The following is a 26,698-nucleotide window of genomic DNA, read 5'->3' as shown; positions in this document are numbered from 1 at the left end:
TAAGAATAGTTTATTTATTTTTTTCAATTAATAATATTCAGAATAAAAGCTTATCTTTGAAGCATACGAACGACGATTGTTTTATCTATTATTATTTTTAATCTGTGATATTTTAGCACTATCTGTGTATCAAGTATCATTTTATTTGATATCTGTGATCCGGTGCTAAAAAACATATACTGTTGCTAAAACGGCATAATGCATTACCTATATAAATGATATTATAAAAATACATGTTATATATAGAAGCCAACATCTATTCATTGTATCTATTCTGATTGCCAAACGTAACGGTTATTGAAGCACCAGGCCACTTATGTAGGGCATCGAGATTCCTAAAATATCCGTGAAAGATAAAGAGGTCTTATATTGTGTTCGATCAATAGGATGCAACACCGACGTACAATTTATGACATGACATTTTACTCACCGTGAATACGAATAGTGACAAATCACAACTTGTATAGAAATGTAGTTACATTTTTAAATAAGTTATTTAGTTAAGAAGCAAAATTAAATCATAATTATGCGTGAAATATTTGTTCATTCGAAAATTACAGAGTCGAAATAATAAAACGACTCTCGTATAAGTCATGCTAAATGTAAGTTAATCCCACACGAACCTTTATACTGACATTAATTATATATTAAATTATAAACATATTACCAATAGAAATCATAATGAAATTAGAATCTAATCTGAAATGTTGTTAATTGTTATGTCTATAAGTGTTCCAGGAAATGTTAAAGAATAATTGAAAAGAAAATAAAATTCATTTCACATTTCAACAAATTGAACTGAAGCTCATTAACAGCCTTCAGTTTTGAGCTTAATCTGACACGTTGCTCCGAGAGTTCGTTGATGTTGCAGAATTTAATCCGACAACATACAGATTCTCTTCACTATGTTTTATTTCAGCGATGAATTTATTATAAACACAGTGATACGTGCTCAGAATTGATCAAGACATGTTCAGTTAAAATCCAAGTGTTTCTCCGAACTTTAACAGTGAAAGTAGCTAGTATGTACATTTGTTTATATACATTAATTAAATTTCAGTTCAGTTGATATTTGATGATAAATTGAATCGAGTATAGTTCACCATGTGTTGTATATTCACGTGCTGTGGGTGGATGGTCGATCTTATACAGAGGTAAGTATGTTGAGAATAATTTGATAAAAACTTAGTACTTCAGAACATCAAGTGCATAGAAAGAAATTAAATTAATACACAGTCGATATGATTCCTAACCGTATGTCATGTGCTGAATTTGTGTTAATAATTCGAATCGTCCACGGCGGTGAAGCAGAAAATCTTCATCAAGGAACCTCATATTTACTGTAGTTATTTATTTTAGAAACAAACGGCATTGTTTAATCGATTAAAATAAAAAAAAATAAAATACATTTGAAAAATTTGACCGATAATAGTGGTTGTACATTTATTATAGACATACAAAATATAAGTGGAATTATAATAATAATTTAATTAAAATAAAAACACTAATATATATAAAACTAAATATATAATAAACTAAAATCAATCAAAGCAACCTTTTATTAAATATTCACAACATTAAATGTATTAAGGGTGATATGAAATACGTAATTGTGTGTAAACAGTTCATTATATCGGGCGTAAGGTATAATATATGTACGTAGAATTATAATGTAGGATGACATTCTGTAGATTATATTTTCACGATATAATGTGATCAAACTGCAAAAGTACTTCCTTAAGAGAAGAAGTCGCCTGTGCCCAGAAGTAGGCATATTAATTTATTGTTAATTTGCAGATACATAAATATGTAGGTTGTGCTTGCATTAATGTGATTTTTGTCGATTATGTTTTTAAAACTAGTCGAGTGCTAGTCATGACGAAAGATTGAAAAATTTAAACAAAAATCACAGTCAATAACAGTTGAAATAAGTTGTATTTTATATTCGTATTTTTTAAGCAATTACTTGCATGCACTAACTAATGGTATCACGTCAGAAATCCTCATGCACGTGCCGAAAGCAACGTTACGAGTTTAGTAACCAAATGACTGATGCTCGTGATAAAATACGAACAAAAACAAATATTAATTTGATTGTGATGAACGAGTCACTTCGGTGATTCTTCAAATGATTCCGGTTTGGAAATTTCATTTAGTATCAATAATATTCGTGTATTTTTTTTTTTGAGGGAAATTTTGTTGGAATTTTCAAAACAAACGAACTAATTTGGTAAGTTACCACAAAAAATTGTACAGTTTTCAATTTTAAGATTTTAGAAGACTATGTATAATCTACTACTTTAGGACTAAGGTTTCCTATCACCTTAAGGAAAAACTTTGGAGCTAGATGTCATATTTTCATAAGTTGTGTAGCTGCATATCCGATCACAATAAAGATTTCATTTTTAATATTATACCTGAGATGTGTACTAATTTTCAGCTTATCGCTATTTTCTTTGTTAATTTTCACTAGTCTATTCTTTACGTTATTGTCAAAAAGATAAAAATCGAGTGCAAGTTCAAAGTTTACTAGGTGATAGGGTTTGGTGCAAGACCACCTGGCTAGGTACCATCCATACATCATATATTCTACCACGAGTGAGACATTGTAACTGCAGGCACAAAGTAAATAGCTGGCAAAGTTGGTGCATTGGCGATGTCCAAAATAGTCAATATTACTATTATTTATTAGACTTTTATGGGCGGTTATGACCTTTTACCATCAGGTCACTCATTCATCCGACCACTACCTAGATCATAAAATAAATCGATAGTACCATCTAACCGGCTTTATCACAATAGTATCAGAAGGTTTAAGTAATAATTAATCCAAACGGATATTTACAAAAGTTTGTATTGTCACCAGAACCAACATTTCGTGCCGAAATTGCAACCGGTTTTAAATTGAATAGCTCGTATACAGAAGGAAACTACTTCGCGGTCTTAAATTATAAATTTTGTTTGCGATTCATCTAGTAAATAAATAATATTGGGAAGAAAATTGCTTTTCCGAGATGATAGAACTGCCTTAATATATTCTTCTTAGAACAGGAATATGGCTCATAGTCTAGAAACTCCTTCTATTCTTGATCTTGACTTTCTGTGACTTGACTCCTCGTAACTTCTATCACATTTATAAATATAGTATATAAGTACAGTACATGGACGCATTTTGACTCGAGTCCAGTAATTGATGGAAATATGACCTTCCTCTTCTATAATTAGGATTAACTTTCATTATTAATTCAAGGTTTAAGAAAGTTAAATACAAAACAGTTAAATTATATGAATAATTGTGCATCAATAATAATGTATATTATGTGTACGAAATGCAAAATTAATAAACAAACTAATTATTTTATTTTTAACATCCCGACGTTTCGAGCACTTTACAGCGTTCGTGGTCACGGGTAGACTCAAAATAATTGATATACGCGATTCAAATCCGTTATAACTAGTTTTATTTCAATGTGTAATAATCGCGAAAATTTAAGACAACAGAAATAATGTTACTTGTAAGATGACGTCTGATAGAGAAGTATGGAAGAAGAAGACATGATGCGCCGACACCAAGTAAAACTGTGATAAGGACAGGAGGATGATGATAGTTGTATATTAAAATCTTCTTCAATACGTAGTGGCTCTTCGCCGCATGATGACCGTGAATTTAATATTATTAATAACCTACTATATAATTAGTTATACATTTATTTACCATGTATTCCGAGTCGTTCAGACATTGACGTTCTATGTTCGTTATTTATCGAGAAATCGATATAGGAGACGGCAACGTGATTTAGATGCGTCCGCTCCATAATGATGGTCGTAAACGTCTTGAATCATGTCAAGTAAATCCTCGAAAAATAATGAAAGTATGCCGTTTTATTTTAAATTATTCTAAGTATATTTTACTCTTAAAATTTCCCAGGTAAATCTGAGATAAAAAATGACTCTTATAATTAAAATTCGATTAAGCAGTGTCACTGGCATGGCACAAATTAAAAAAGATAGAAATGTTCTGTATTCGAATTTTTTTAACAGATTAATTGATAATTTCTTAAGAATATTTCATAGTATTGTATGTTGGCATTACAACTGCATATAGCATAGACAAGTATTTTTTTAGCTTATCGGCTTCGCTATATACACGTGTGGCTGATATTTATCCGACACGTGTAAATTTTCTCACGAGATTTTCCGCGAACACGGGTTGAATTTTAAGCACAAAATTAAGCACACGGAAACTCAGCGCTGTTGCTCGGATTTAATTCGAATTCGGTTAAGGGCGATTACTCACTGGGAGCTTTCGCACGTATTGTAACAGCTCAGATTCGTGCATTACGTAAGTAAGTGACTAGAACTGAGCATTGTAGTGAACAGCTTGCAATGATAAAACTTATAGCGTTACTTCAATGGAAGAGAAGATTGCATGATAGTGTGAAAACAAGTTACTACAAGCCGAATGCTTAAAATAGTATTAGTCTTACATTGTTAAATTACAGCTGAATATTGCCAGTGAGGGTCCACCCTAAGATTAACATGTTCTTACCATTGCTTTATCACAAATAAATAAATAAATATGAGACAACATCACATACATTACTCTGAGTACCAATGTAAGTAGCCGAAGCACTTGTGTTATGGAAATCAGAAGTAACGACAACATAGAAAACTATTGGTAATCTACATCGATTCGGCCGGGAATCGAACCCGGGACCTCAGAGTGGCGTACCCATGAAAACCGGTGTACCACCACCACTCGACCATGGAGGTCATCAAAATTAAAAAAAAGTATTATTAGTTTGATTCAATACATATTTAGTTTTGTTTAATTAATTTCAGTCTGAAATATAAGAATTACCAATAATGATTCAATGCACTGTTGCAAATTACTCTCATTTCAGACTATGGACGTTTACGATGTCTTGTTGTATCAGCTCAGCGGTCTGTTGTTCTCTGCTAACCGCGTCCATGTCGGGCGTCGCCCTCGGGTACAATTACTCTCTAGCTGAGTACATCGATTTAAAAGGTATTATTTTAATAAAACAATATTAAATTACCTATGTTTACCTTACCTAAGGTACTTTAGTACTTTAAATTTCCTTTTGTGTGTTTTATATTTAAAACTGTATTCATGGAGACGCTATATACATTTGTGAAAGTATATACATATTATGGCAAATCTATCTTTAACATAAAAATATAAAAAGTTTTTTGAATTATTTAAAATAAAAACTAGGCATAAATGATACAAATTTATTCATATGTATACACCAAAACTTAAATATGAATTTGTGCGATTAATTTTCATTAACGCCACTTTTTATTACTCTTGAGAACTATTATTATAACTACACTAAGTAGAAAACTTAAGAGTATAAAAAAGATTATGGTGAAATATGCTCCAAAGGAGCTTCCTGTTCAAGGTTCCTCGCTTTTATCACCAGGTCATGTATATAAGATTCGAAATTCAAATTAACGATGACATTAAACAATAGTAATACATTTTGACTAACGTTTTAAACTTAGGATATAAAGCGCATCTTGCAACAAATTAATTAAAACCTTGTCACATTTATCGCTAAACCACGAACGGGAACAATTTATTATCGTTTGTATAAATTCTAACACTATAATATTTGTAATACAAAATAAGTTTACATTTATGGAATACATTAGGGCTTTGTGCATGCCCGTCTGGGTAGGTACCACCCACTCATCAGTTATTCTACCGCCAAATAACAGAACTCAGTATTGTTGTGTTCTGGTTTGAAGGGTGAGTGAGCCAGTGTAACTACAGGCACAAGGGACATAACATCTTAGTTCCCAAGGTTGGTGGCACATTGACGATGTAAGGAATAGTTAATATTTCTTACAGCGTCATTGTCTATGGGTGATGGTGACCACTTACCATCAGGTGGCCCATATGCTCGTCCGCCAACCTATACCTAACGATGGATATATTTTTTAAGCAATGTATTAGTTACATGGTTACTATTACTGTATCTTTTAATCAAAAAAACTATAGCTTAATCCGTTTTTAATATAAATAAATAAAGAATTAAAATGAAACTGTTATAAAACCTTTTTGGTCAAAACTACTTTTATAAAAATATATTTAAAAATAGTTTTTTAATACAGCTAGGAGCATCAAGTAACTTAATTAATCTTTATTTCAGAAACGAATGTCTCTGTTTATCTGAAGCGTGGTATTTTCGACGATGATATCGCTGATGATATGGACTGGAGACGCAGCGGACACCAACCTGTGGCGGGTCATATAGGAGAAAATAACCGTTAGTGAATATTTTTCTTTTACTATAATACAAGACTGTATTTCATAAACGCTGGTAACATTAATGGACACAATTTGAAATTGGAAAACGACGCTCCTTATATTATAATGTCATACATTGGAACTTATGAGAATCGCGTAGGATTTAATAATAAATATTAAGATATATTTTATTATGTACTTTTAATAGTGTTACATATATGTCATGAAGTATTCCATTAGACGTACATTCATTTTTATATATTATTTCTATATGTGTAGATACGCTTTTTATAAATTTAAAAATAAAACGAAAACTGTCCATCTCAGGACGCTCGGTAGATGTTAATTAATTTATAATTAAGAATGTAATCAATAAATAAATATGAACGAAGTGTGTAGTATACGTCCTACGCACACTTGAGAACGCAGAAAGCGGTGAGTTGATCTTACTCTCAGGCTAGATGTTTCAAATTAAAAAACAAAATATACTGAATAGACATCTATCTATCTATCTTAACACTTTCTGTAATTACTACACGAGTGGGTTGCCTGACAGCCGTAAAACGTGATAAAACTAAGATCGAAAGTTACCGTATAATGGTCGCCTTCGTGTATATATTGACTATTAAATCAACATCAGCGACTAACGAAATAATCTCACCGAGGATATTTCAATTTTCTTTATTAAAGGTAATCTCACAGACTCAAGACCAAAAGCCTAAAAACAATGTAAAAACTATAGGTATTTTATAGATATAAACATAATAATAAAACAATATCAAATATAAATGAATATGATGAATTGATATTGCAATTTCGTTTTAACTCAGTTCTATATTATAAAAATACATAAAAGCCACATTGTATAATACTATATGTTTATATGTAATCTATATAAAAGCGAAATACCGCTTACTGATTAATCATGAAGTTTCAGCAACTATGACACCTATGAACTTGTAATTTAGCAGGTTCCTAATAGGGTTTAAACATCAGCCAAGAACAGATTTTACAAGAGTTTAACCCAAAGAGGATAAAACGAGGGTTGGAAGTTTGTGTTTTATAAATTTTCGGGGGTATAGCCGCAGGATGAGTTAGTTGTTTAATAAAGTGCCACGTTTTATTTGTTAAAAAAATACTCTCAATAATAGAGACAAGTAACGTAAAAGATTTACAAAAAAATGCCACATTAGTTCCCGCGATATATTATTTCTCAATAAACTTGGATCCTGTCCAGATTAGGTCATATTTCTTAATGACGTCATTTTCCAGTCATAACCGGTCCCAATGACGAAACGACTACCTTGAGGTCAGGGAGACGACTGGATGAATCAATATATGAGTCTAATGATCGAAACAATTTTGAGGGTTCATTAATGAGACTGACAGCGAAAGCTCCCGATCCGAGCCCTTCAGAGGCTGGATCATCTGAAGTGCCACTAAGCGAGGTAATTACCAATTTATTCTCGTCTAAATTTTACCAGCAAAAATTGTAATAATTGAAGGCGGATTACAATTTATTCTGCTTAATTCTTGTTTATAATTTATCTCGTACTCGGTAACGGAAAATATCATGAATAAATAAAATTTTAACAAAAAGAAAAACCGACTTCAAACAAAACACTATTTTAAAACAAATGAATATGCACGAAAAAGTAATAAAAATAATTGCGTATTCAACATATTTTTTACAGTCTTCCTAAGTTAAATGAAATGAAAAATATTAGACTACTTAAAAGTCGATTAACGATTATATCATGTAGTTATAGTTATTGGTATATTTGGAGCCGGTGTCAGCCACGGTCCCCTTGCCCCAACAATCAAAAGAAAGAAGCGATACGAGCCCCTTGATTGATCCAGTATATTATTGTGTAAAAGGTAATTTGTAAAAAACATATTTGTTAAAGTATTCTCGTATTGTTTTTTGATAGATATACTGTAGGTTTTTATTGGCTGACACCGACTCCAAATATAACAATAATTATAACTACATGATATAATCGTTAATCGACTTTTAAGTAGTCTAATATTTTTCATTTCATTTAACTTAGGAAGACTCTAAAAAATATGTTGAATACGCAATTATTTTTATTACTTTTTCGTGCATATTCATTTGTTTTAAAATAGTGTTTTGTTTGAAGTCGGTTTTTCTTTTTGTTAAAATTTTATTTATTTTTTGATTTTAAGTGAAGCTGATGTTGACTAACTATTTTTTTTTAATATGGATAGATTAAGCGTTCCGTTTATATGAGTCAGAAACTACTTCGAGGACAATTTCAAAGGAAACTTGCGAATAAAGCAAAAATAGACTTTCGAAAATGCGGATTTAATACGTCACGCGGCGTAAACTACAAGGATCCCTCGAAAGAGCTGTAATCGAACTCAGCAAAAAAACTTTGAAAAAAGACCAACTATATTTCGTACATCATATGACATCACATAACATACACAAAATTTGATTAGATAGTAAGAAATTCTGCCCCATATCGCACCCTAACTGCGAGCCGTATAGGAGTTCCATCACTACATAGTATAAAACAAAGTCGCTTTCTCTGTCCCTATATCTTTAAATCTACGCAACGGATTTTGATGCGGTTTTTTTAAAAGATAGTGTGATTCAAGGGGAAGGTTTGTGTATATAATACATGAACAATATAGTAAAGAAACACTGATAATTTTAGAAGTTTGCGATGTGATGTCGTATATAAACAAATTCTGTAGTATATTTAGTATCAGTATTGCACCCGTGCGAAGCCGGGGTGGGTAGCTAGTTGATTATAATATTCGACTACGATAATTACATAAACATAACCACATTACGGAAGGTGACTCAAATATCCAAATAACCTATAAATAAAAGATTCGACCGAGTATCGCTAACGTGCTCCTCAGAATTGTTCCGTTCCCTTCCGTTCCGTTACTTTGTCATGGATCCTGTGCTCAGAACCTTACCAAACTTTCACCAAATTACCCTTGTAGTATATATTTTATAATAAAAAAAGAATTATCAAAATTGGTTAACGTAATTTTCAGTTATTCACCTATTTGTCGCGCATATACATAATGCAAATGCAAGACTTATGTCGTTTTCACATGGATAACATCATCGGAAAAAAAAATAAAAAAAATGGGACCCCACGGGAAGCACTACCTTTCAAACAAAAAAAAATTATCAAAATCGGTCCATCCAGTGAAAAGTTATGAGGTAACAAACATACAAAAAAAAAAAAATACAGACGAATTGATAACCTCCTCCTTTTGGAAGTCGGTTGAAAAGTTTGCATCTCAGACGCAAATCTTGAACATATGTATCAATCAATCGGCCTTAGAGCACAACGCTTGAATAAACTTCAAAAACCTTCTTAAAGATGAGAGGCCTTTGCTCAAACGCTTGACATATACATATAGGCTCTTACTTTATATTAATATTTGATATTAATAATCATCACAACATGTTTTAAACACGAGATAAAATATATATGCCGACTTCCTTTGAATACCAGACAAATCATATGCGCAAATTTGTCGCATGGGGCAATGATGCCGTGAGCGGAGGCAGCATTTGTTATTTGAATCTATTCTATTTACTGCGCCATTTATTAGACAACATTAAAATAATATTTTATTTATTACTTAAAAGTCATGCCTTGAAAATTGTGACTTGTGAAATTGTTGTTAAATTTTGTTTAAAAGAATATTGATAATATCCCAATTTCGCTTAAGAATTACTAATATTCCTACTTACTCCTCCTTTTAAACTAATCTCTTGAGTTATTAGTAGGGGCGACGATAGCCCAGGGGGTCAGGATCCTGATACTTTTTCCATGGGTAGGTGGCCCGTAAAACATTGCGCTATTGACACTTGACTTGAATATTCTAGTATGGATTAAGTTTAAGGATGAATTAATAAATAAATCATTTTTTTAAATAAATGCTGTATTTTTTTATGTCTAAAATGTAAGTCGTTTTCTGTTAACAATGTGTCAATAATATTATAAATATTTCAGCTAATAAAGGACTATTCGGTGGGGTCGCTCGATCAGCTTAAAGCTGTTCAAAGCGCCATTAATATGAGAAAAGCTGCGGCTTTAGCTCGTCGAATGAACGACAAAATGCAAAAGGTAAACTTAGTAACAAAACCTTGTACAGAGATAAATAAAATGTATTAATAAGTTTTCGTTATATATAGGACCACATTTATTTGCTCTGATTTTGTTAAAAAGGCAATACTTTATACGGGTCAGCTGGATTAAGTTGAAGATTTAAAAAGTTCAGCGCTATGGATAGCGGAAAATCCTTTCTAAGTGCGTAGTAATGTAGAGGCTATAATCGAATGAGAATCTCCTGCATCTCAATGTACTACAATGGAGATAGAAATAATCTACCTTATGTTTATAATGATGAAAGTTAATAAAGAAAAAGAGTTTTTAATGCTAGATAAAGAAAATGAGTTCGTTATTATTTATATTTCTTAAAATGTCAACTTCCAGATGCCATTGCAGAATGAGCAATCCCAGCCACAAGATTTGAGGGATATGAATAGTAGGCGTGCTATGAAGTTTGATGTTCCACCATTTCAAGGCCCTTCTACAATAAATTCGCTCCGTCAAGCCGTTCCAGATAGTAGTATAAACAATCCAGCGAAATGGCTGTTACCAAAAATACCCTATGATAAAATTCCGAAGGATACGCTTTATGTAGATGATTATATGAGCCCTACATATCCAGCTCCAGTCACCCCAAGAGCCGGTCCTGTTAGGCCGACTAGACCGAAACAAACACCCAGAATAAGACCGACACATACCACAACAAAAACACAAGTTCCTTCAAGAAGTGCCGAGCCAAATTTACCTAAATCGATCGATGAAGAAATGGAATCCTACAAAGATAAATTTAACGTAAACAAATTGGACAATATAGGGTAAGCCAAAAACTATTGGTTTTCTCATCTCTTGCGAAATGCTCATGTGTCAAAAGTAATTTCGCCACACATGTATTGTATACGTATCCCAATAATCTTTCCCCAAATGAAGAAGTGCATTTTTATAGCATAGGCGGGCGGACTGGCAATGATCCATCTAATAAGTAAGGTAAGTAGTCACCACTGCCCATAGATATTGGCATTGCCAATGGGGAACCCACCTTGGGAAATGAGATATTTTATCCTTATTGCCAATATTTACAATCATTCACTCTGTAAGCCGGATCACAATAATACTAAGTAATGTTTTTTGGCGGTAGAATTATTATGGGTGGGTGAGTACCCAGATGGGCTTGCCCATAACCCTACCTCCAAGTGCAATTATTGGTGGTATAAGCAACAAACCTTTTCCTCAAATGAAGAGAAATTCTTTGCCCAGCAATGAGACGTTTATGGGTTGTTACTTAATTTTACATTTGTTTTATATTTCTATGTGTCTTTTAGGCTGAGTGACGATGAATTTTTGAAAAAAATAAGAACAGGTGCAAAGAAATCAGAAGATGATTACGAGGAAGACATCAAAGGTGTTCCACTAAGAAGGAAGAGAAGCCATGATCTGATATTCACCAGTAATAAATCAAGACATAAAATTACAAACGAAAATAAGGAAGACATTGTTGTTGGGAGCAGAGACCAAACGCAAGAAAATTTAGTTTCTACAACTCTAAGAGTATCTTCACAGGAGACTCTTATGAAACTACTGGTTTCTTCAATAATTTCTTGACTTAATTTTGTTTGTCGAAACATCTGTGATTGTCTTAAGTTTGGTTTATTAAATCGTGTGTTTGTCCTTTGTGCGTTACTATATCACAAAAATTAAAAAAATTACATTTCAATAAATTTATTTTATTTAATATCTTTACATGTAGTCGATGCATAATTAGACATGAATGTGCGTTTTATACACCCTCCGACCATTCGTACAAAGTTAAACGAGTGTCTATTTCCCTGGTATGTTTTTTTATAAAAAAATATATGTACTTGCTTACTTACTTATTTTAGAAATAATGGAGTTAGACTCTCTATTATATATAAAAAACTAGCTCACCCAGCCAAGCGTTGCCGTAAAATTTAAGAAAACTATTCAAGCCACTCTTATTATATTTCTTCTAGTTTAGATTAAGTTTCCAACTTTGAATTAATAATAAATTTTATTTAGTACGAATTCTTTATTGACAGATAAATTGGTCACCTGCAGGGTTATTGTGGTCACATCATCTATCAAATATTTATTGTGGATATATTTTGCAGTCGATAAACCAATTACTGAGATTATTCCACTACATAGGTCCATAATACTGATTCATATGTCTTTGTTTTTTTTTTACATCACTCGCATTAAATACTTGATAGGAACAGTTGCTTTGCTATAAACGAAATAGCACCACAGGTAGTAGTAGTAGCCACCACACACCACCACAGTAGGTAGTGGTCACCTCCACCTATAGACATTGGGTTTGTAAAAATATTAACCATTCCTTATATGAAACCAACCTGGCTATAATGGCATACACGATCTTCAAACAGAAACACAGTTAAGAACTGCTGTTTGGCGTTAAATATCTAATGAGTGAGCTATACCTACCCTTTTTTCACTGGAAAAACGCTCTACACACTTCCCCCACGTGATGTAAGGTGGGGGGGGGGGGGGGGGTACTCCCCAGTTTCCTGGACGCCGAGTGCACCCAGGTCCATTGGGTTTACAAACTAAAAAACCAGCAGTACACTTTCCGTCTTTCGGCGGGCGCCACGGGAACGTTTACGCATCCTACCGTGAAGCCCTGACGGTCTGCCCGTCTATGCGGGCCTCCAACACCTAGGGGGGATTTTCGGGGTGAGTTATACCTACCCAGGCAAGCTTGTACAAATCCCAACCACCAAGTAGCTTGGGTTTAACACTGCAAGCTCGAAGCTTAGAACCTTTTTGGTTCAAGTGAAAGTTTAATTAAGAAAAAATGTTACCATTGTCTCTGTAATGTTGTCTGATGTGGGATTTAAATTCCGATTCCCATCCCGAAATCAGATTCGAATTCCCATTCGCTTATCGCTTACATTATCGATACCGTAATAAATCCTCTCTTGTCTTAAATCGGAAGAATAAATTGTAAGCGTTTAACTGCAAAGTGTCAATAAATACTACACGTAATCTCTACGTCGAAGTCGAGATGTTCGTTATCCTCCCTATTTCGGACCACTAATCGCGGCTTAACACCGACTTATCCCTTGCGCTCGCCTACTTTGATATATTAAGTATTTCGTCGTCAAGAATAAATTACTAACAGCTACATATTTTGATATAGAATCTTAGAAGTAGATGGATATATTTCCTGATAATGTCACTAAAACTGTGAATGCGAAAGTAACTGTCTGTTTGTCGGTAATCATTAGAACGGCAAGACCGATTTTGACGGGACATTCACTACCAGATAACGTACGTAATAAGGAGTAACTTAGGGTACCTTTATTCTAGAATTATATCAAATAATAATTAAGTCACGTTGCTATGTCCAAATACTGTCCAGTACCGCGCGTAGACCTCGCACGTAGCACCACTCTGTCTCTGCTCTATCAGGTGCCTCACATTAACGACTTAATATCACAAAAGCAGCCTAATAGGGACTAAATAATTAAGTTAAAGTAAAATATGTAAACTGAACAATAACGTTTTGTTAAATTCATTATCCCACAAAAGCACAGTTAAAACTATAATACTTACTTAAAATAGTAGTCAAGTTTATTTATTCTCGCTGTATATCAATTTTTTAGTTTATTCGTACTGTCGGTATTATCGTCAAATGTATTTTCGAATGAAGTTGAGATTTCTTTATTCACTTCAGTTTTTAAAACGAAATCTCGAAATCTAAAATGGGTCAAAATGTATCGCATAAGTTTTGTATTTCCTATTGTTTCAAAAACTTTTATAGTGCATCAAGTTTCCAGGCAATATTCTAAAACCTTTTTGACATAGCATGGATACGGTGATATCTGGGTAATTTAATTTCACAATATTTTCTTCGCCATAGCTTTTATCATAATCAATATTGCGTAATCATTCTCGTTTAATAATATAAATAAATATAAAATAAAATCTAACTGATTGGTGCTTGGCTACAATAAAATTATAGTAGCCAAGTATAAACGATTGATATCTAACAAATTATACAAAATCGTTTGTCGATGTATTTAATTCCCATCGTAGTATCAAAATATTTGTCCTTCAATTTGATCGAAACTTTTTCTAATAATAAATAATCACTATAAAGACTGTACCTTGTTCGCCGGTTCTTCCCAGGTTAGGTTATTTATTTTCCGAAACGGTGGTAGTGGTAGTAGCGTATTTGATCATACTTTAACTGAGCTTTTCAACCGACTTCAAAAAAAGGAGGAGGTTCTCAATACGACCCGTATATTTTTTTTTCTATGTTTGTTACGCGATAACTCCGCCAAATATGAACCGATTTGAACAAATCTTTTTTCGGCATATAGGTAATACCTCAAGGGTGGTCTCATTTAAATTAATAATAAAAAAAAACAACCCCCAAGCGTGGAAAATTGGGGATGAACTTCTTTTATACACAATATCTCCGCCGTTTATAAACCAATTTGTAAGATTTTTTTTTGTGTTCACGCATTTGAAGTCGGTTTTATTTATTTTTTAAAGTTAATTATAGCAAATCGTATGAAATTGACATATCTCAGGTATTCTTGTGGTATAGGTAGCTGGACGGATATATATAGGCCACGTGAGAGTAAGTGGTCGCCAAGGCCTATAGACATTAGCGCTGTAAGAAATACATATGAACTACTAGTTGTCGCACGCAGCTTCGCTTTTTCGCAAAAGTAGCCTATGCTTACTAAATTCCATCAAAATCGATTCATTTGGTAGTGAAAGAGGGACAAACAAAGACAGACAAACAGAGTTACTATCACATTTATAATACAAATATAGATTCATTACGCCACCAACCTTGGGAGTTAAGCTGTTATGACCCTTATGCCTGTTGTTGCACTGTTTATATACATAAACACAAAACAATATTATCTCAGTTACAGAAGTTTATGTATAAAATTATTTATTCATAGAGGTTATTGTAATGATAAAACAAAATAAAAAATCCCAGTTATAGAGGTTTGCTTCATCAATGCCAAAGTGATGGGACCGCAGCATAAGTTCCAGTTATGGAGGTATTTCACTTATCCAGGTCCCAATTAACCAAGTTTCACTGTACATGGTTTGTTTAGCGATATTCCTTCTTCGATTGCAATAGTCTATACCAAAGCGAACGCACGAACTAAATCCTATATAAGTTTCCTTTGAAACAGATACCTTTGGGACCAGTTGGTATATAAAACATCTTGTCCCCATTTGAAATCGTTTACAGTTTTTTAAACATTTTCAACCGTTGGATCGCGTACATTTGTTTTGAACGGCTATTCATTACAAGTGACACATAAAGGAAACAAAAGTTATATATTTGTAACAGCAATTTTTAAAACCTCATTGGAATTTTATATCGTCAGACCTACTAATAAAATTACACAAAATTTAACCGATATTTAAAATAGGAACATTTTGAATTTGGAATTATTTTATGTTTAAAACGAATAGTTAGTAACTTCATGTATGTTCGTAATTTCATGTTTTGTTTCAATACGATAACTACCTCCATGGTCGAGTGGTGTGTACACCGGTTTTCATGGGTACGCCACTCTGAGGTCTCGGGTTCGATCCCCGGCCGAGTCGATGTAGATTACCATTAGTTTTCTATGTTGTCTTGGGTCTGGGTGTTTGTGGTACCGTCGTTACTTCTGATTTCCATAACACAAGTGCTTCAGCTACTTACATTGGGATCAGAGTAATGTATGTGATGTTGTCTCATATTTATTTATTTAATTTATTTAATACGCCCCTAATTCCGTATAAGAATATCTTATAAGAATTTGACCCTTCATCATAGCTATCGGATTTTAAGCATGTATTTTATATATTGAGACTTTGAGTACTGTGGCTGGTGACCCTTTATTATCCTTGGATCGTGATTATAGTTAAGTTCCTAACTAAAAACTATCTTACAAACAATATATTTGTTAAACTGAAACTTCTATATAAAGCACTAATTTGTGTTACTTAAATAAAGAATTTCCAAGCAAATTTCCTTTTTTATTCTTACTATAATTTTACAATCTTGTTGGTAGAATATCTCTTGAGTGAGAAGTACCTATAAAGACTGGCTAACACAAAATCTTGCCAAATAATTACTGCTAAAAACATCAGAATCATCAGACATTTTACGACAAAAAGGCAGTATTGTTGTATCCCGGTTTGAAGGGTGAGTAAGCCAAATCAAATCAAATCAATTTTATTCAAGTAAACTTAACAATGAAGCGTTTTTTAATCGTCAATAATTAAACACTACCACCTTTTTCGGAAAGCAGCTTCTAGCGAGAAGAAACGACAAGAAACTCGCATAGTTGCTCTTTTCATATAAACAAATTTACAATGCTGTTATTTACAGTAATTAGTGTCCTATCATGGAACCCTAGCCTAACTCCAGGCATTTCTTTCCAAAAAGTACTCTTTTAATGAATAATACGGACAAATACAAATGAATAAACATCTTAACTCACGAGATGGTTAATATCTTAAAGTGACAGTATATACGAGTGGTAATGACCACTTATTATCCATTGGTCTATTTACCAGTAACCTACACAATGAAAAAGGCAAAAATATATTCAGTCAACAAACAATATTGACGAGAGTGTTACAGTTTTATTAAGAACATACCCTTTATATTCTGTATATCACTGTACTTTTGAGTATTATTTCAATATGATAAGACGTAAATCATTTGACGTGAGGAATGAAAGAGATATTGCCTATTGAGCGCGCATTCAAACGAGAAATCTCTCAAAGTGAGTGTACGGGAAAATACTTTTAATATGGATATAATTCAATAACTCGTGCAAGTATATTATACATGCAGGAAATATGTTACAAATGCAAAATTTCATACTTCGATAGGGTAGGAAACATGCATCTACTTATAATACGACACAACTTAGATGTAGCACCGGCAAATTCAATAAAATCGATTACTGCCGAATCACACAACCAATAGAAATAGCTCCCTATCGCGCTATTCGTCGCTATAGATTCTCACGTTAGTTCAACCGGAGAAAGCAAGTTCATGTCAATCGACGTGTCAAATTGTCGAATATATTAGATCATATGATATAACAAGTTATTACGTTTTTGTAAAGATCATATTCACATTAGAAACATATATTGATAATTTGGAATAGCGTACTTCATTCGGATGTGATCGGTATTTATGCCGATGCTACATCTAAGTTGTGTCGTTATTGAAAAATATTTTAATCCAGTCACAAGATGTAGGTTACATTTCAGAGTTCCATTATTACTTAACTACGTCTGAATTTGTCAATAGCATTCCTTAGAAGTGATATATGTCTTGACATGCTCAGAGCATTGTCGTAAAATTAATTATTTTCAACAATAACTTAGTGTCGCTTTGAGGGGTGAAATGTTAAGGGTTCTGAACAGATTAACTTAGGAATACAGATTATTATAGTGCTTTATAATGTTTCTGTTTCGTAAGATACAAGGATACTTTAATAAATGAAACACCCTCACATAAGTTTCAAACCATATTTAGTATGTCCTTGGTCAAGGTTATCCGATTATTCCAAAGCTCTTCTTGGTTTTGTGGTGTTTCAACGGTAAGTGTTTTTGTAAATAACAGCTACAAGGGACATAATATCTTTCCAAGACTGGCTGTGGTTTGGCGTTATAAAGGATGCTTAATATTTGTATATCGCAATAACTATAAGCGGTTAGGACCGTCAGGTGTCTTTTTTGTTAATACACCTATTTAAATAAATAAATAAATCAAAACAATTCTGATTAAATAAAAATATTCATATGTTCGTTCTAAAATTAATTAAAAACAAATTCTCTTAATTATTAAGAGGCTAAGGATGAAAAAAAGATGGCGTCTTTAGATGGACGAGATAGAACAAGAATTCTTTACAGATTTAACGTACTCAGATTATTTGCAATTTTTCGTAAGTAGGTATGGAATATTACGCAAATTGCGGAGCTAAATTTTGGACACAATTTTTGGTACACATTTTATGATATCTAGTGAAACTTAGAAACTCTAAGTATCATTAAGAATATTTATATAAGCACATTTCTGTGATAGAAAAATTTCTAAATAGTGTTTCCCTGTGTGTAAAATATTTAACGCATTCAATCAAAGTTTTATATTGATTGATTTCTATTGTATTGATGATTTTCGAAAGAAGACATGGCATTGTTTAACCAATCACAATCCAACTTAGCAACATTTAGTTTTCAACCATTTGCTTTTTAATAATATTATTGATAATTAGAAACTTCGTTGTGATTATGTGACGATAACCGTTAGCTTTAATTAAGATTAGTACTAATTAATGTCAAATGAATACTAAATAAATATTATAAAAAGTTCGAAATTTAAAATGTACCTTAAAAGCAACAACTTTATATTCTTTCAAGATTTTTACCAATACAGGAAATTTTTACATACTTCTACAAAATTTTTTTGTATAATAGATATTTAATTATGTTTTATAGCAATGAATTTATCAATATACATACATGGAAAATTACAGCAAATTTGGAACTATTAATTATGTTTCTCCTATTACGTATTCTGACAAAGCCCCTTTCAAATTTTGTTTTTTTTTTTATTCCAAACCCTAGTACGATAATATAAGACAGGCAATTAAATTTGGCTTTGTAACGCTGAACTTTCGCCCACTTCGTTTTACCAGTTCCAGTTTTATATAACAAGGACAATTTTGAACCGAAAGAAATCTCAGACGCTATTCAAAGCTTTATGAATTTAACAACGTAACATTTGATTCAAACGTTATGACATCAAAGAGAATAAAATCATTTAAATTTTATTATTTTACGCCCAGTTTTTTTATTATTCAACCACTGTTATAGCGAGCATGTGGCATATTTTCGGATTCTACACGATTTTTTTTTCCGTATCGCCGCTCACTATAAAATAATGAATATTTGACAATTCACATACATTACTCTGATCCCAATGTATGTAGCTAAAGCAAAATATACGCAAAATCAGAAGTAACAACGGTACCACAAACACCAAGACGCCAAGATACATAGAAAATAATGAATTTTTTCTACATCGTCTCGGCCGGAAATCGAACCCGGGACCTCGGAGTGACGTACCCATGAAAACCGGTATACACAATACACGATCGTCGATATATATAAAACAACTCAGAGGAGATGAAAACTCAACAGTACTGAACCATTTAAATAAAACTATTTATAACGGATGAATCGCGTATATTAGTTATTTTTAAACATCCCGACGTTTCGAGCACTTTGCAGTGTTCGTGGTCACGGGCAGACTAAGATGACATTTGTCTATTTGAAGAACAAAGGAAATATTATTAACAACTACCGCCAACGATTTCTCAATTGATATCTTGAGTAACGTTCCGGTTGCACGCAGAAGGCACTAACTGTATCTTTAGGTCTTGCAGTCTGTTGGATTTGGGATTTTAAATTTTTAATAAGTGGATCCCAGGTGTTAGAAAGTCTCCAACCATCTTCTCTATTGAAGTTCGGATGTTTTTGAATTTCAATAGCCTCGCGTATCATTCTAGGAATGAATCTGTGTTCTCTAGCGAGGATCTGTGGTTTATCAAATCGGATAAAATGGTTAGGTTTATCCAGAGCATGTTCACAGACTGCAGACTTAGAAGAACGCCTATTTTTGACATCTCCTATATGTTCCTTGACCCTGGTACCGATACTTCTCTTTGTTTGGCCTATGTAAGATAAACCACACTCACATTCGAGTTTATATACTCCTGCAGTTTGTAAAGGAATATTACTCTTGATAGGTCTCAAGAACTGGCTCACTTTCTTATGAGGCTTGTAAACGGTTTTAATTGAAGCTCGCTTCAAGATGTTGCCAATCCTGTCTGTAACTCCCTTCACATATGGTAGAAATGCAGGTTGCCGCTCAACTGTGGGTGGCTTGATACGGCTTCTGCGATGCTGGCGAGGCACGGGCAGCTTGTTCTGGTGGAGTGCAAGCTTGACCTGACGTAGCTCGTCCTCTAGATGTTCAGCATCGCAGAGATGGTGGGCTCTCTGAAACAAAGATTTGCCAACGGTAGCTAACTGGCTAGGGTGGTGGTGCGAGTCACCATTGAGGTATTTGTTGGTGTGTGTGGGTTTCCTATAAACTGTGTGACTTAATGTATTGTCAGGATTCTTGATAATAAGGCTGTCAAGGAAAGCTAAAGAATTATTTGCCTCTAATTCCATAGTAAATTGAATGTTTTTATTTATAGAATTAAGATGTACTAAAAATGCAGATGTCAGATCACTAGGTAATATTGTGAAAGTGTCATCTACGTACCGTTTATAAAACCTAGGTGTTATAGGTCCGGAGAAAGAAAGAAAAAAAAAAAAAAAAAAAAATCACTCGTGCCTACATGTGCAAAGCCTCCAAAACTGTATGGGTTACCTAAGATCCACAAAACTGGTGCTCCGCTGCGTCCTATTGTAAGCCAAATCGATACACCAACATATAGATTGGCTCAACACATAGCAAGGACACTATCACCCCTCCGAGGACACACTGCGGCGTATGTCAAGGATTCTTACCAGTTTGTTGGTGAAATCAAAGACCTTAAATTAACCAACAACGAGACAATGGTTAGTTTTGATGTCCAGTCATTGTTTACCTGCTTACCCATACAAGACTGCATCGAAATTGTCAAGAGGAAACTACAGACACACAACATGCCTATTGAATATGCAGAGCTGTTACATCACTGCCTCACATCTGGTTATTTATTGTGGAATGATGAATTCTATGTACAAGTTGACGGGGTAGTCATGGGTTCTCCAGTATCCCCCGTGGTCGCCGATTTATTCATGGAAGACCTGGAGGAGAGGGCTCTTCGCTCCGGACCTATAACACCTAGGTTTTATAAACGGTACGTAGATGACACTTTCACAATATTACCTAGTGATCTGACATCTGCATTTTTAGTACATCTTAATTCTATAAATAAAAACATTCAATTTACTATGGAATTAGAGGCAAATAATTCTTTAGCTTTCCTTGACAGCCTTATTATCAAGAATCCTGACAATACATTAAGTCACACAGTTTATAGGAAACCCACACACACCAACAAATACCTCAATGGTGACTCGCACCACCACCCTAGCCAGTTAGCTACCGTTGGCAAATCTTTGTTTCAGAGAGCCCACCATCTCTGCGATGCTGAACACCTAGAGGACGAGCTACGTCAGGTCAAGCTTGCACTCCACCAGAACAAGCTGCCCGTGCCTCGTCAGCATCGCAGAAGCCGTATCAAGCCACCCACAGTTGAGCGACAACCTGCATTTCTACCATATGTGAAGGGAGTTACAGACAGGATTGGCAACATCTTGAAGCGAGCTTCAATTAAAACCGTTTACAAGCCTCATAAGAAAGTGAGCCAGTTCTTGAGACCTATCAAGAGTAATATTCCTTTACAAACTGCAGGAGTATATAAACTCGAATGTGAGTGTGGTTTATCTTACATAGGCCAAACAAAGAGAAGTATCGGTACCAGGGTCAAGGAACATATAGGAGATGTCAAAAATAGGCGTTCTTCTAAGTCTGCAGTCTGTGAACATGCTCTGGATAAACCTAACCATTTTATCCGATTTGATAAACCACAGATCCTCGCTAGAGAACACAGATTCATTCCTAGAATGATACGCGAGGCTATTGAAATTCAAAAACATCCGAACTTCAATAGAGAAGATGGTTGGAGACTTTCTAACACCTGGGATCCACTTATTAAAAATTTAAAATCCCAAATCCAACAGACTGCAAGACCTAAAGATACAGTTAGTGCCTTCTGCGTGCAACCGGAACGTTACTCAAGATATCAATTGAGAAATCGTTGGCGGTAGTTGTTAATAATATTTCCTTTGTTCTTCAAATAGACAAATGTCATCTTAGTCTGCCCGTGACCACGAACACTGCAAAGTGCTCGAAACGTCGGGATGTTTAAAAATAATTAATATACGCGATTCATCCGTTATAAATAGTTTTATTTAAATGTGTAATCATCGCGAAAATTTAAGACAACAGTACTGAACCAATTTGACTCTTAATATTACACGTCACTCGTTGCATGGAAACTTAATGAAATAAAACAGATGATACATTTCGAGCTAAGCGGATATAAAAATCGAATCTGTTTTAATTGATTAGTCGGAGCCAATATAATGAAAACGTGGTGTTATTAATGAATTCATAGACAAATAGATATAATAAACTAATAGAGCTCCCGACATACAAGCTGATGACCTGAATATTAGGCAAGCCGTGTACATAACAAGTATATAATTAAATTTAACTCGCTTATTTGCGTCGATGCTATCATTTAATCGTTAACCGTATTAGCTCGTAATCCGAATAGCAATTACATTAAATTTATAATAAAGAGGCGATTTCGCGCGCTTCAAAGCAAAAAAGACAAATCAAGTTGTTATTTGCTAAGATTAGCATGTTCCATCAAACATTTTTTTTTCCCTTTTAAAATATTTAATACAAATTAATCAATTTATTATAATACCGCTAGATGAGAGTGTTTTATGGATCAAGTCTTCTTGACATTGTTTTCAAATTAATTCAGTAATATTTATTAAAAACTCTATTAGTAAGCTCTCTTGAAATTATCTACTTGGTATGGTCAGGGTGTATCCTTCCCCAGAATAGCAAAACTTGGTATTGTTATGGGTTTCAATGATAAGTCAACTAGCATATATATATATGTATATGTATAATCAAGACACACCACATTTAGTTCTCATGGTTGGTGGATTATTAACGATATAAAGGTCTTACAGTGCTAATTTACATGAGCAGTGGTAGCCATTTAAAAATTTATTACTAAATAAAAAAAATATTGAATAATTAAGAAACTAATTAAAAATTAGTACCGTCTGAGCGAACGTCGCTGAGCCAGTGACCTGATATTACGCTGTGCAGATTAATTCTGTACAAAAAAACGTTTAAATATCGCTCAAGTTTTAAATAAACACAAATAAAGAAACAAGAAGAGAAGTTCTATAAATATTAAGAAAAATATAAATTATTTCTCTTTATGCAAAATTGTGTATTCAGGATTTGATGTTTCCATTTACATCAATTTTATATCTAGCATTTCTATGTTACATTTGAATTATAAATTATTTGGAAACAAACAGTCAAATTGGATACAAATATCGCTAGAAACATTTCTTGCTACAGTCACACCTTGCACTCACTTCGCGCTATTTTTTCCCGACCAAAGCGAAGCGAAAAGGATAATTTTAGCAATCTATCTGTGTATTCATCTGGTCCTGTCACTGTAAAATTGAAAATTCCGTTAGATATTAATAATTAATATTAATCTATCTCAAATCTATCGTTAATCTATCTCGCGAGATTGTGAACTGTCGAAAGATTGTGAATCGTAACATACAGTTAATAAAATGAGATGAGATAATGAAGTAAATTTCAGTCGAATATCAAGGGCGATATCGAATAAATCGTTAATTGTATTTAAGAGTACATTAAATATTTTTTAACTTGCTCTGTGCCGACGCATATACAAATTATACACACTAAATTATTCTTTATTTTTATTTATTTCTTTATCATCATGTATGAAAAATTATTATTTAAAACTTTGTGTATGGAACACCTGATTTCATCTGAATGAGGAATTTCATTATTTCTTAAGTTATTAACAAAAATGCTAAGGTAATATGTAATTGCTCTGATCTCTTTGACAACTTTCTGACATAATATACTTGTGAATAAAATGCATGTATTTTGAGTTACCTGTTTAGTTATGACAATGACGAACAGTATGTAGGCGTTAAGGAGTAACCCAATGGCGGAGATGACGGTGACGGCCACACTCAAAGCGAGCGTCACCGCTTCCTCGCCTCGAGCTTCCGTCCCGTTCATCTCCATCACAGCCGACTATCTCTGTCTTTGTCTAACTTCCTAGCTACTCCATGTCGTGTGGTAATGGTCTGTTATATTTGATCCCATCACCTCACAGCGGCTGCCGCGTTCCATCGCATTTCGAATCCTCGCTATCTGCAAAGAATGGCGTAAATTTAATTTTAATTGGAACAAAAGAGAAGTAAAACACAAAACTAAAAGAATATTACAGAATTGCACTCCTATAGTAATATTTAATATTCAGATAAAATACTAAAGTGTGAAGAAACACAATAAGTAATGTTACAAATATTTGACAATTGTAAATTTGCTTAAACATAAACAATTAAAGGGTAATTTTTTTCCTGATAAATATGAGGTTGTCGTCAATTTAAATAAATCTTATGCGAAACAAAGAAGAAAAATATAAACTTACAAGGCAGTCGCTTGCTCATGAAAACAAAAAAAGAATATATTTAAAATAAAATGGAAACCGATATCAATGTTTTTCTGACATGTCAAAGGCATTTGAATTTATTCGTTAAAAAATATCATAGAATATATTATTAGAGAACCAGCTCTTAAATGAACTTGTATTAAAATGAACAATACTAATTAAATGATTACTTCACGGAATTGTATTAAATTTACATAAAAATAATAACAACTAATAAATCTCCAAACTTACATAGTCGGAATTCCTCTAGGTAGCATTTTAGATCCACTCTTATTTATCCTATATATTAATGACTATACCTAATATCAAAACATTTATGTGTGTTGTTTTACGATAACAGTAGTTGTACCTGACTATTGACCTAACTACTGGTACTAACTTTCATGTCATCGTAAATAAAGTTCCAGTGGGGTGTTGGCTTGAATTCAATAATGTTGGTGCCAGCATATCAAAAACGCGTATGGTTTGTCAAACTCGAAACCACCACAAATTCAATCCAAATTTTTCGTAGTGGAATACAGCTTAATGGGGAGAATAATAAAATAATATTTTTATGTCAATTAGACCATTACTGTGATTTACAGTGACTCAGTATATAATATATAACCAATGATATTCTAATAAACAGATATGTTATACCCATACTAAACAAAAGAAAAAGGTGTGCCGCGCCGGGGACCGTTTATTTTACATTTCGTTACAAGTAAAAAGGATAGCTTGATAAAAACAATATATAAGGGATATAATAAAAGGGATAACTAGATGTTTTAATTACGCAAAACGTATTACTACGTAAAACAACTAAAGGAAAACGTCCCAAATAGGACGTTTTCTAGTCTTCACTTTTTGCGCGTTAATGACATATCTGTTTACTAGAACATTATTGTATATAACTAATAAATTTGTTTTACTGTACCGTTGGTGCTATTAAAATTGATGTTCTCATTGAATTTAATAATAAGAGTATTTAACATGGATAATTATATCGTCGGTGGATAGACACGGTAAAGACAGCCACAGGACCTTGTGCCCAGGCTTACCTACGAATGGCACAGAATAGGAATGGCTAGAGGAAGGTGGTATGAAGTGTTCAGGAGAGACACACGCATGGTGGTCACGACCCTCAGTAATGAGGAAACGACTAGGAAGAAAAATTATATTGTACTTATTCAGATTTCTTTATACGAGTATATCTTGTTTACCTTTAACACACTGATGATTATTTAAATTACGTTTCGTCTGCGATATTTTGTAAGAACATCGAGTTCTTAGCTTAGTAACTGTAGTGCAATTGTTATATAACAATGACATTACAATAATTTAACAATATAATAATAATATACTTGTAGTATAATCAGTAGTATACTTAATCAATAAAAAATCTATAATTGTAATAAACAGTTTTGTCTTTGCATTTTTGTAGATTTTTTTTGTATTTCATTTTATTTTATGCTTAGAAGTTTGAAGAAACATTATCCATGCCGTGTTTATCAACAACTGATGAAAAAAGAAAATTAAGTTAAGGTAGAGGTTTGAGTCGCTTATCAATATCAAAGATACAACTCCGATCCTAACAAGCCACTTTAACTATTACGGCAAACACTTACGATACAAACAAAGAACGAAATTGTTTTAAACAAAAATCATTGCTTACATCGAGCAAAATTAAATATTTCCCATAGACAAATCTCAAATGTACGAATTTTATTAGACATGTTTACAAACATGATGATAACGATGAGGACCAACAGTTACACGTGCTATTCGAGGCACGAGAGTGTACATATGTATGTACTTCCAACTTCTAGACTCCAAGCTCGAAGATCGTACTGAAATTATTTTGACTGAAGACCTCAATAAAATTCCATCGACTCGACATGGAATTTAAACTCATGGCCTCGGAATATGCGGCCTTATAT

General features: G+C 33.3%; 2 protein-coding genes across 2 annotated transcripts in view; one reads left to right on the top strand and one right to left on the bottom strand.

The window, feature by feature from the left end:
- The window catches only part of LOC124534320, a 135,113-nt gene that overhangs the window by 11,319 nt on the left and 97,096 nt on the right, over positions 1-26,698 (bottom strand). The window contains exon 2 of the mRNA XM_047110091.1: positions 24,215-24,478. Coding sequence (XP_046966047.1) covers positions 24,215-24,349 — 135 coding nt within the window. The 5' untranslated portion in view covers positions 24,350-24,478. The remainder of the gene's footprint in view (positions 1-24,214; positions 24,479-26,698) is intronic.
- LOC124534321 lies at positions 1,054-12,073 on the top strand. Its single transcript, XM_047110092.1, has 7 exons — positions 1,054-1,154; positions 4,905-5,029; positions 6,180-6,296; positions 7,550-7,725; positions 10,285-10,398; positions 10,768-11,198; positions 11,703-12,073. Exons 1-7 carry the CDS (start codon positions 1,105-1,107, stop codon positions 11,980-11,982), a joined length of 1,293 nt encoding a protein of 430 aa, XP_046966048.1. The 5' UTR covers positions 1,054-1,104; the 3' UTR covers positions 11,983-12,073.

Source organism: Vanessa cardui, chromosome 12, assembly GCF_905220365.1.
Source record: "Vanessa cardui chromosome 12, ilVanCard2.1, whole genome shotgun sequence".
Taxonomy (NCBI): domain Eukaryota; kingdom Metazoa; phylum Arthropoda; class Insecta; order Lepidoptera; family Nymphalidae; genus Vanessa; species Vanessa cardui.
This window is presented reverse-complemented; position numbering and strand designations above follow the sequence as displayed.

Excerpts from the sequence above, each read along its gene's own strand:
- LOC124534321 (XM_047110092.1), top strand. The coding sequence starts at position 1,105 with ATGTGTTGTATATTCACGTGCTGTGGGTGGATGGTCGATCTTATACAG. Across the intron at positions 1,155-4,904 it reads ATGGTCGATCTTATACAGAG|ACTATGGACGTTTACGATGT; the intron begins GTAAGTATGTTG and ends CTCTCATTTCAG. Across the intron at positions 6,297-7,549 it reads TCATATAGGAGAAAATAACC|TCATAACCGGTCCCAATGAC; the intron begins GTTAGTGAATAT and ends GTCATTTTCCAG.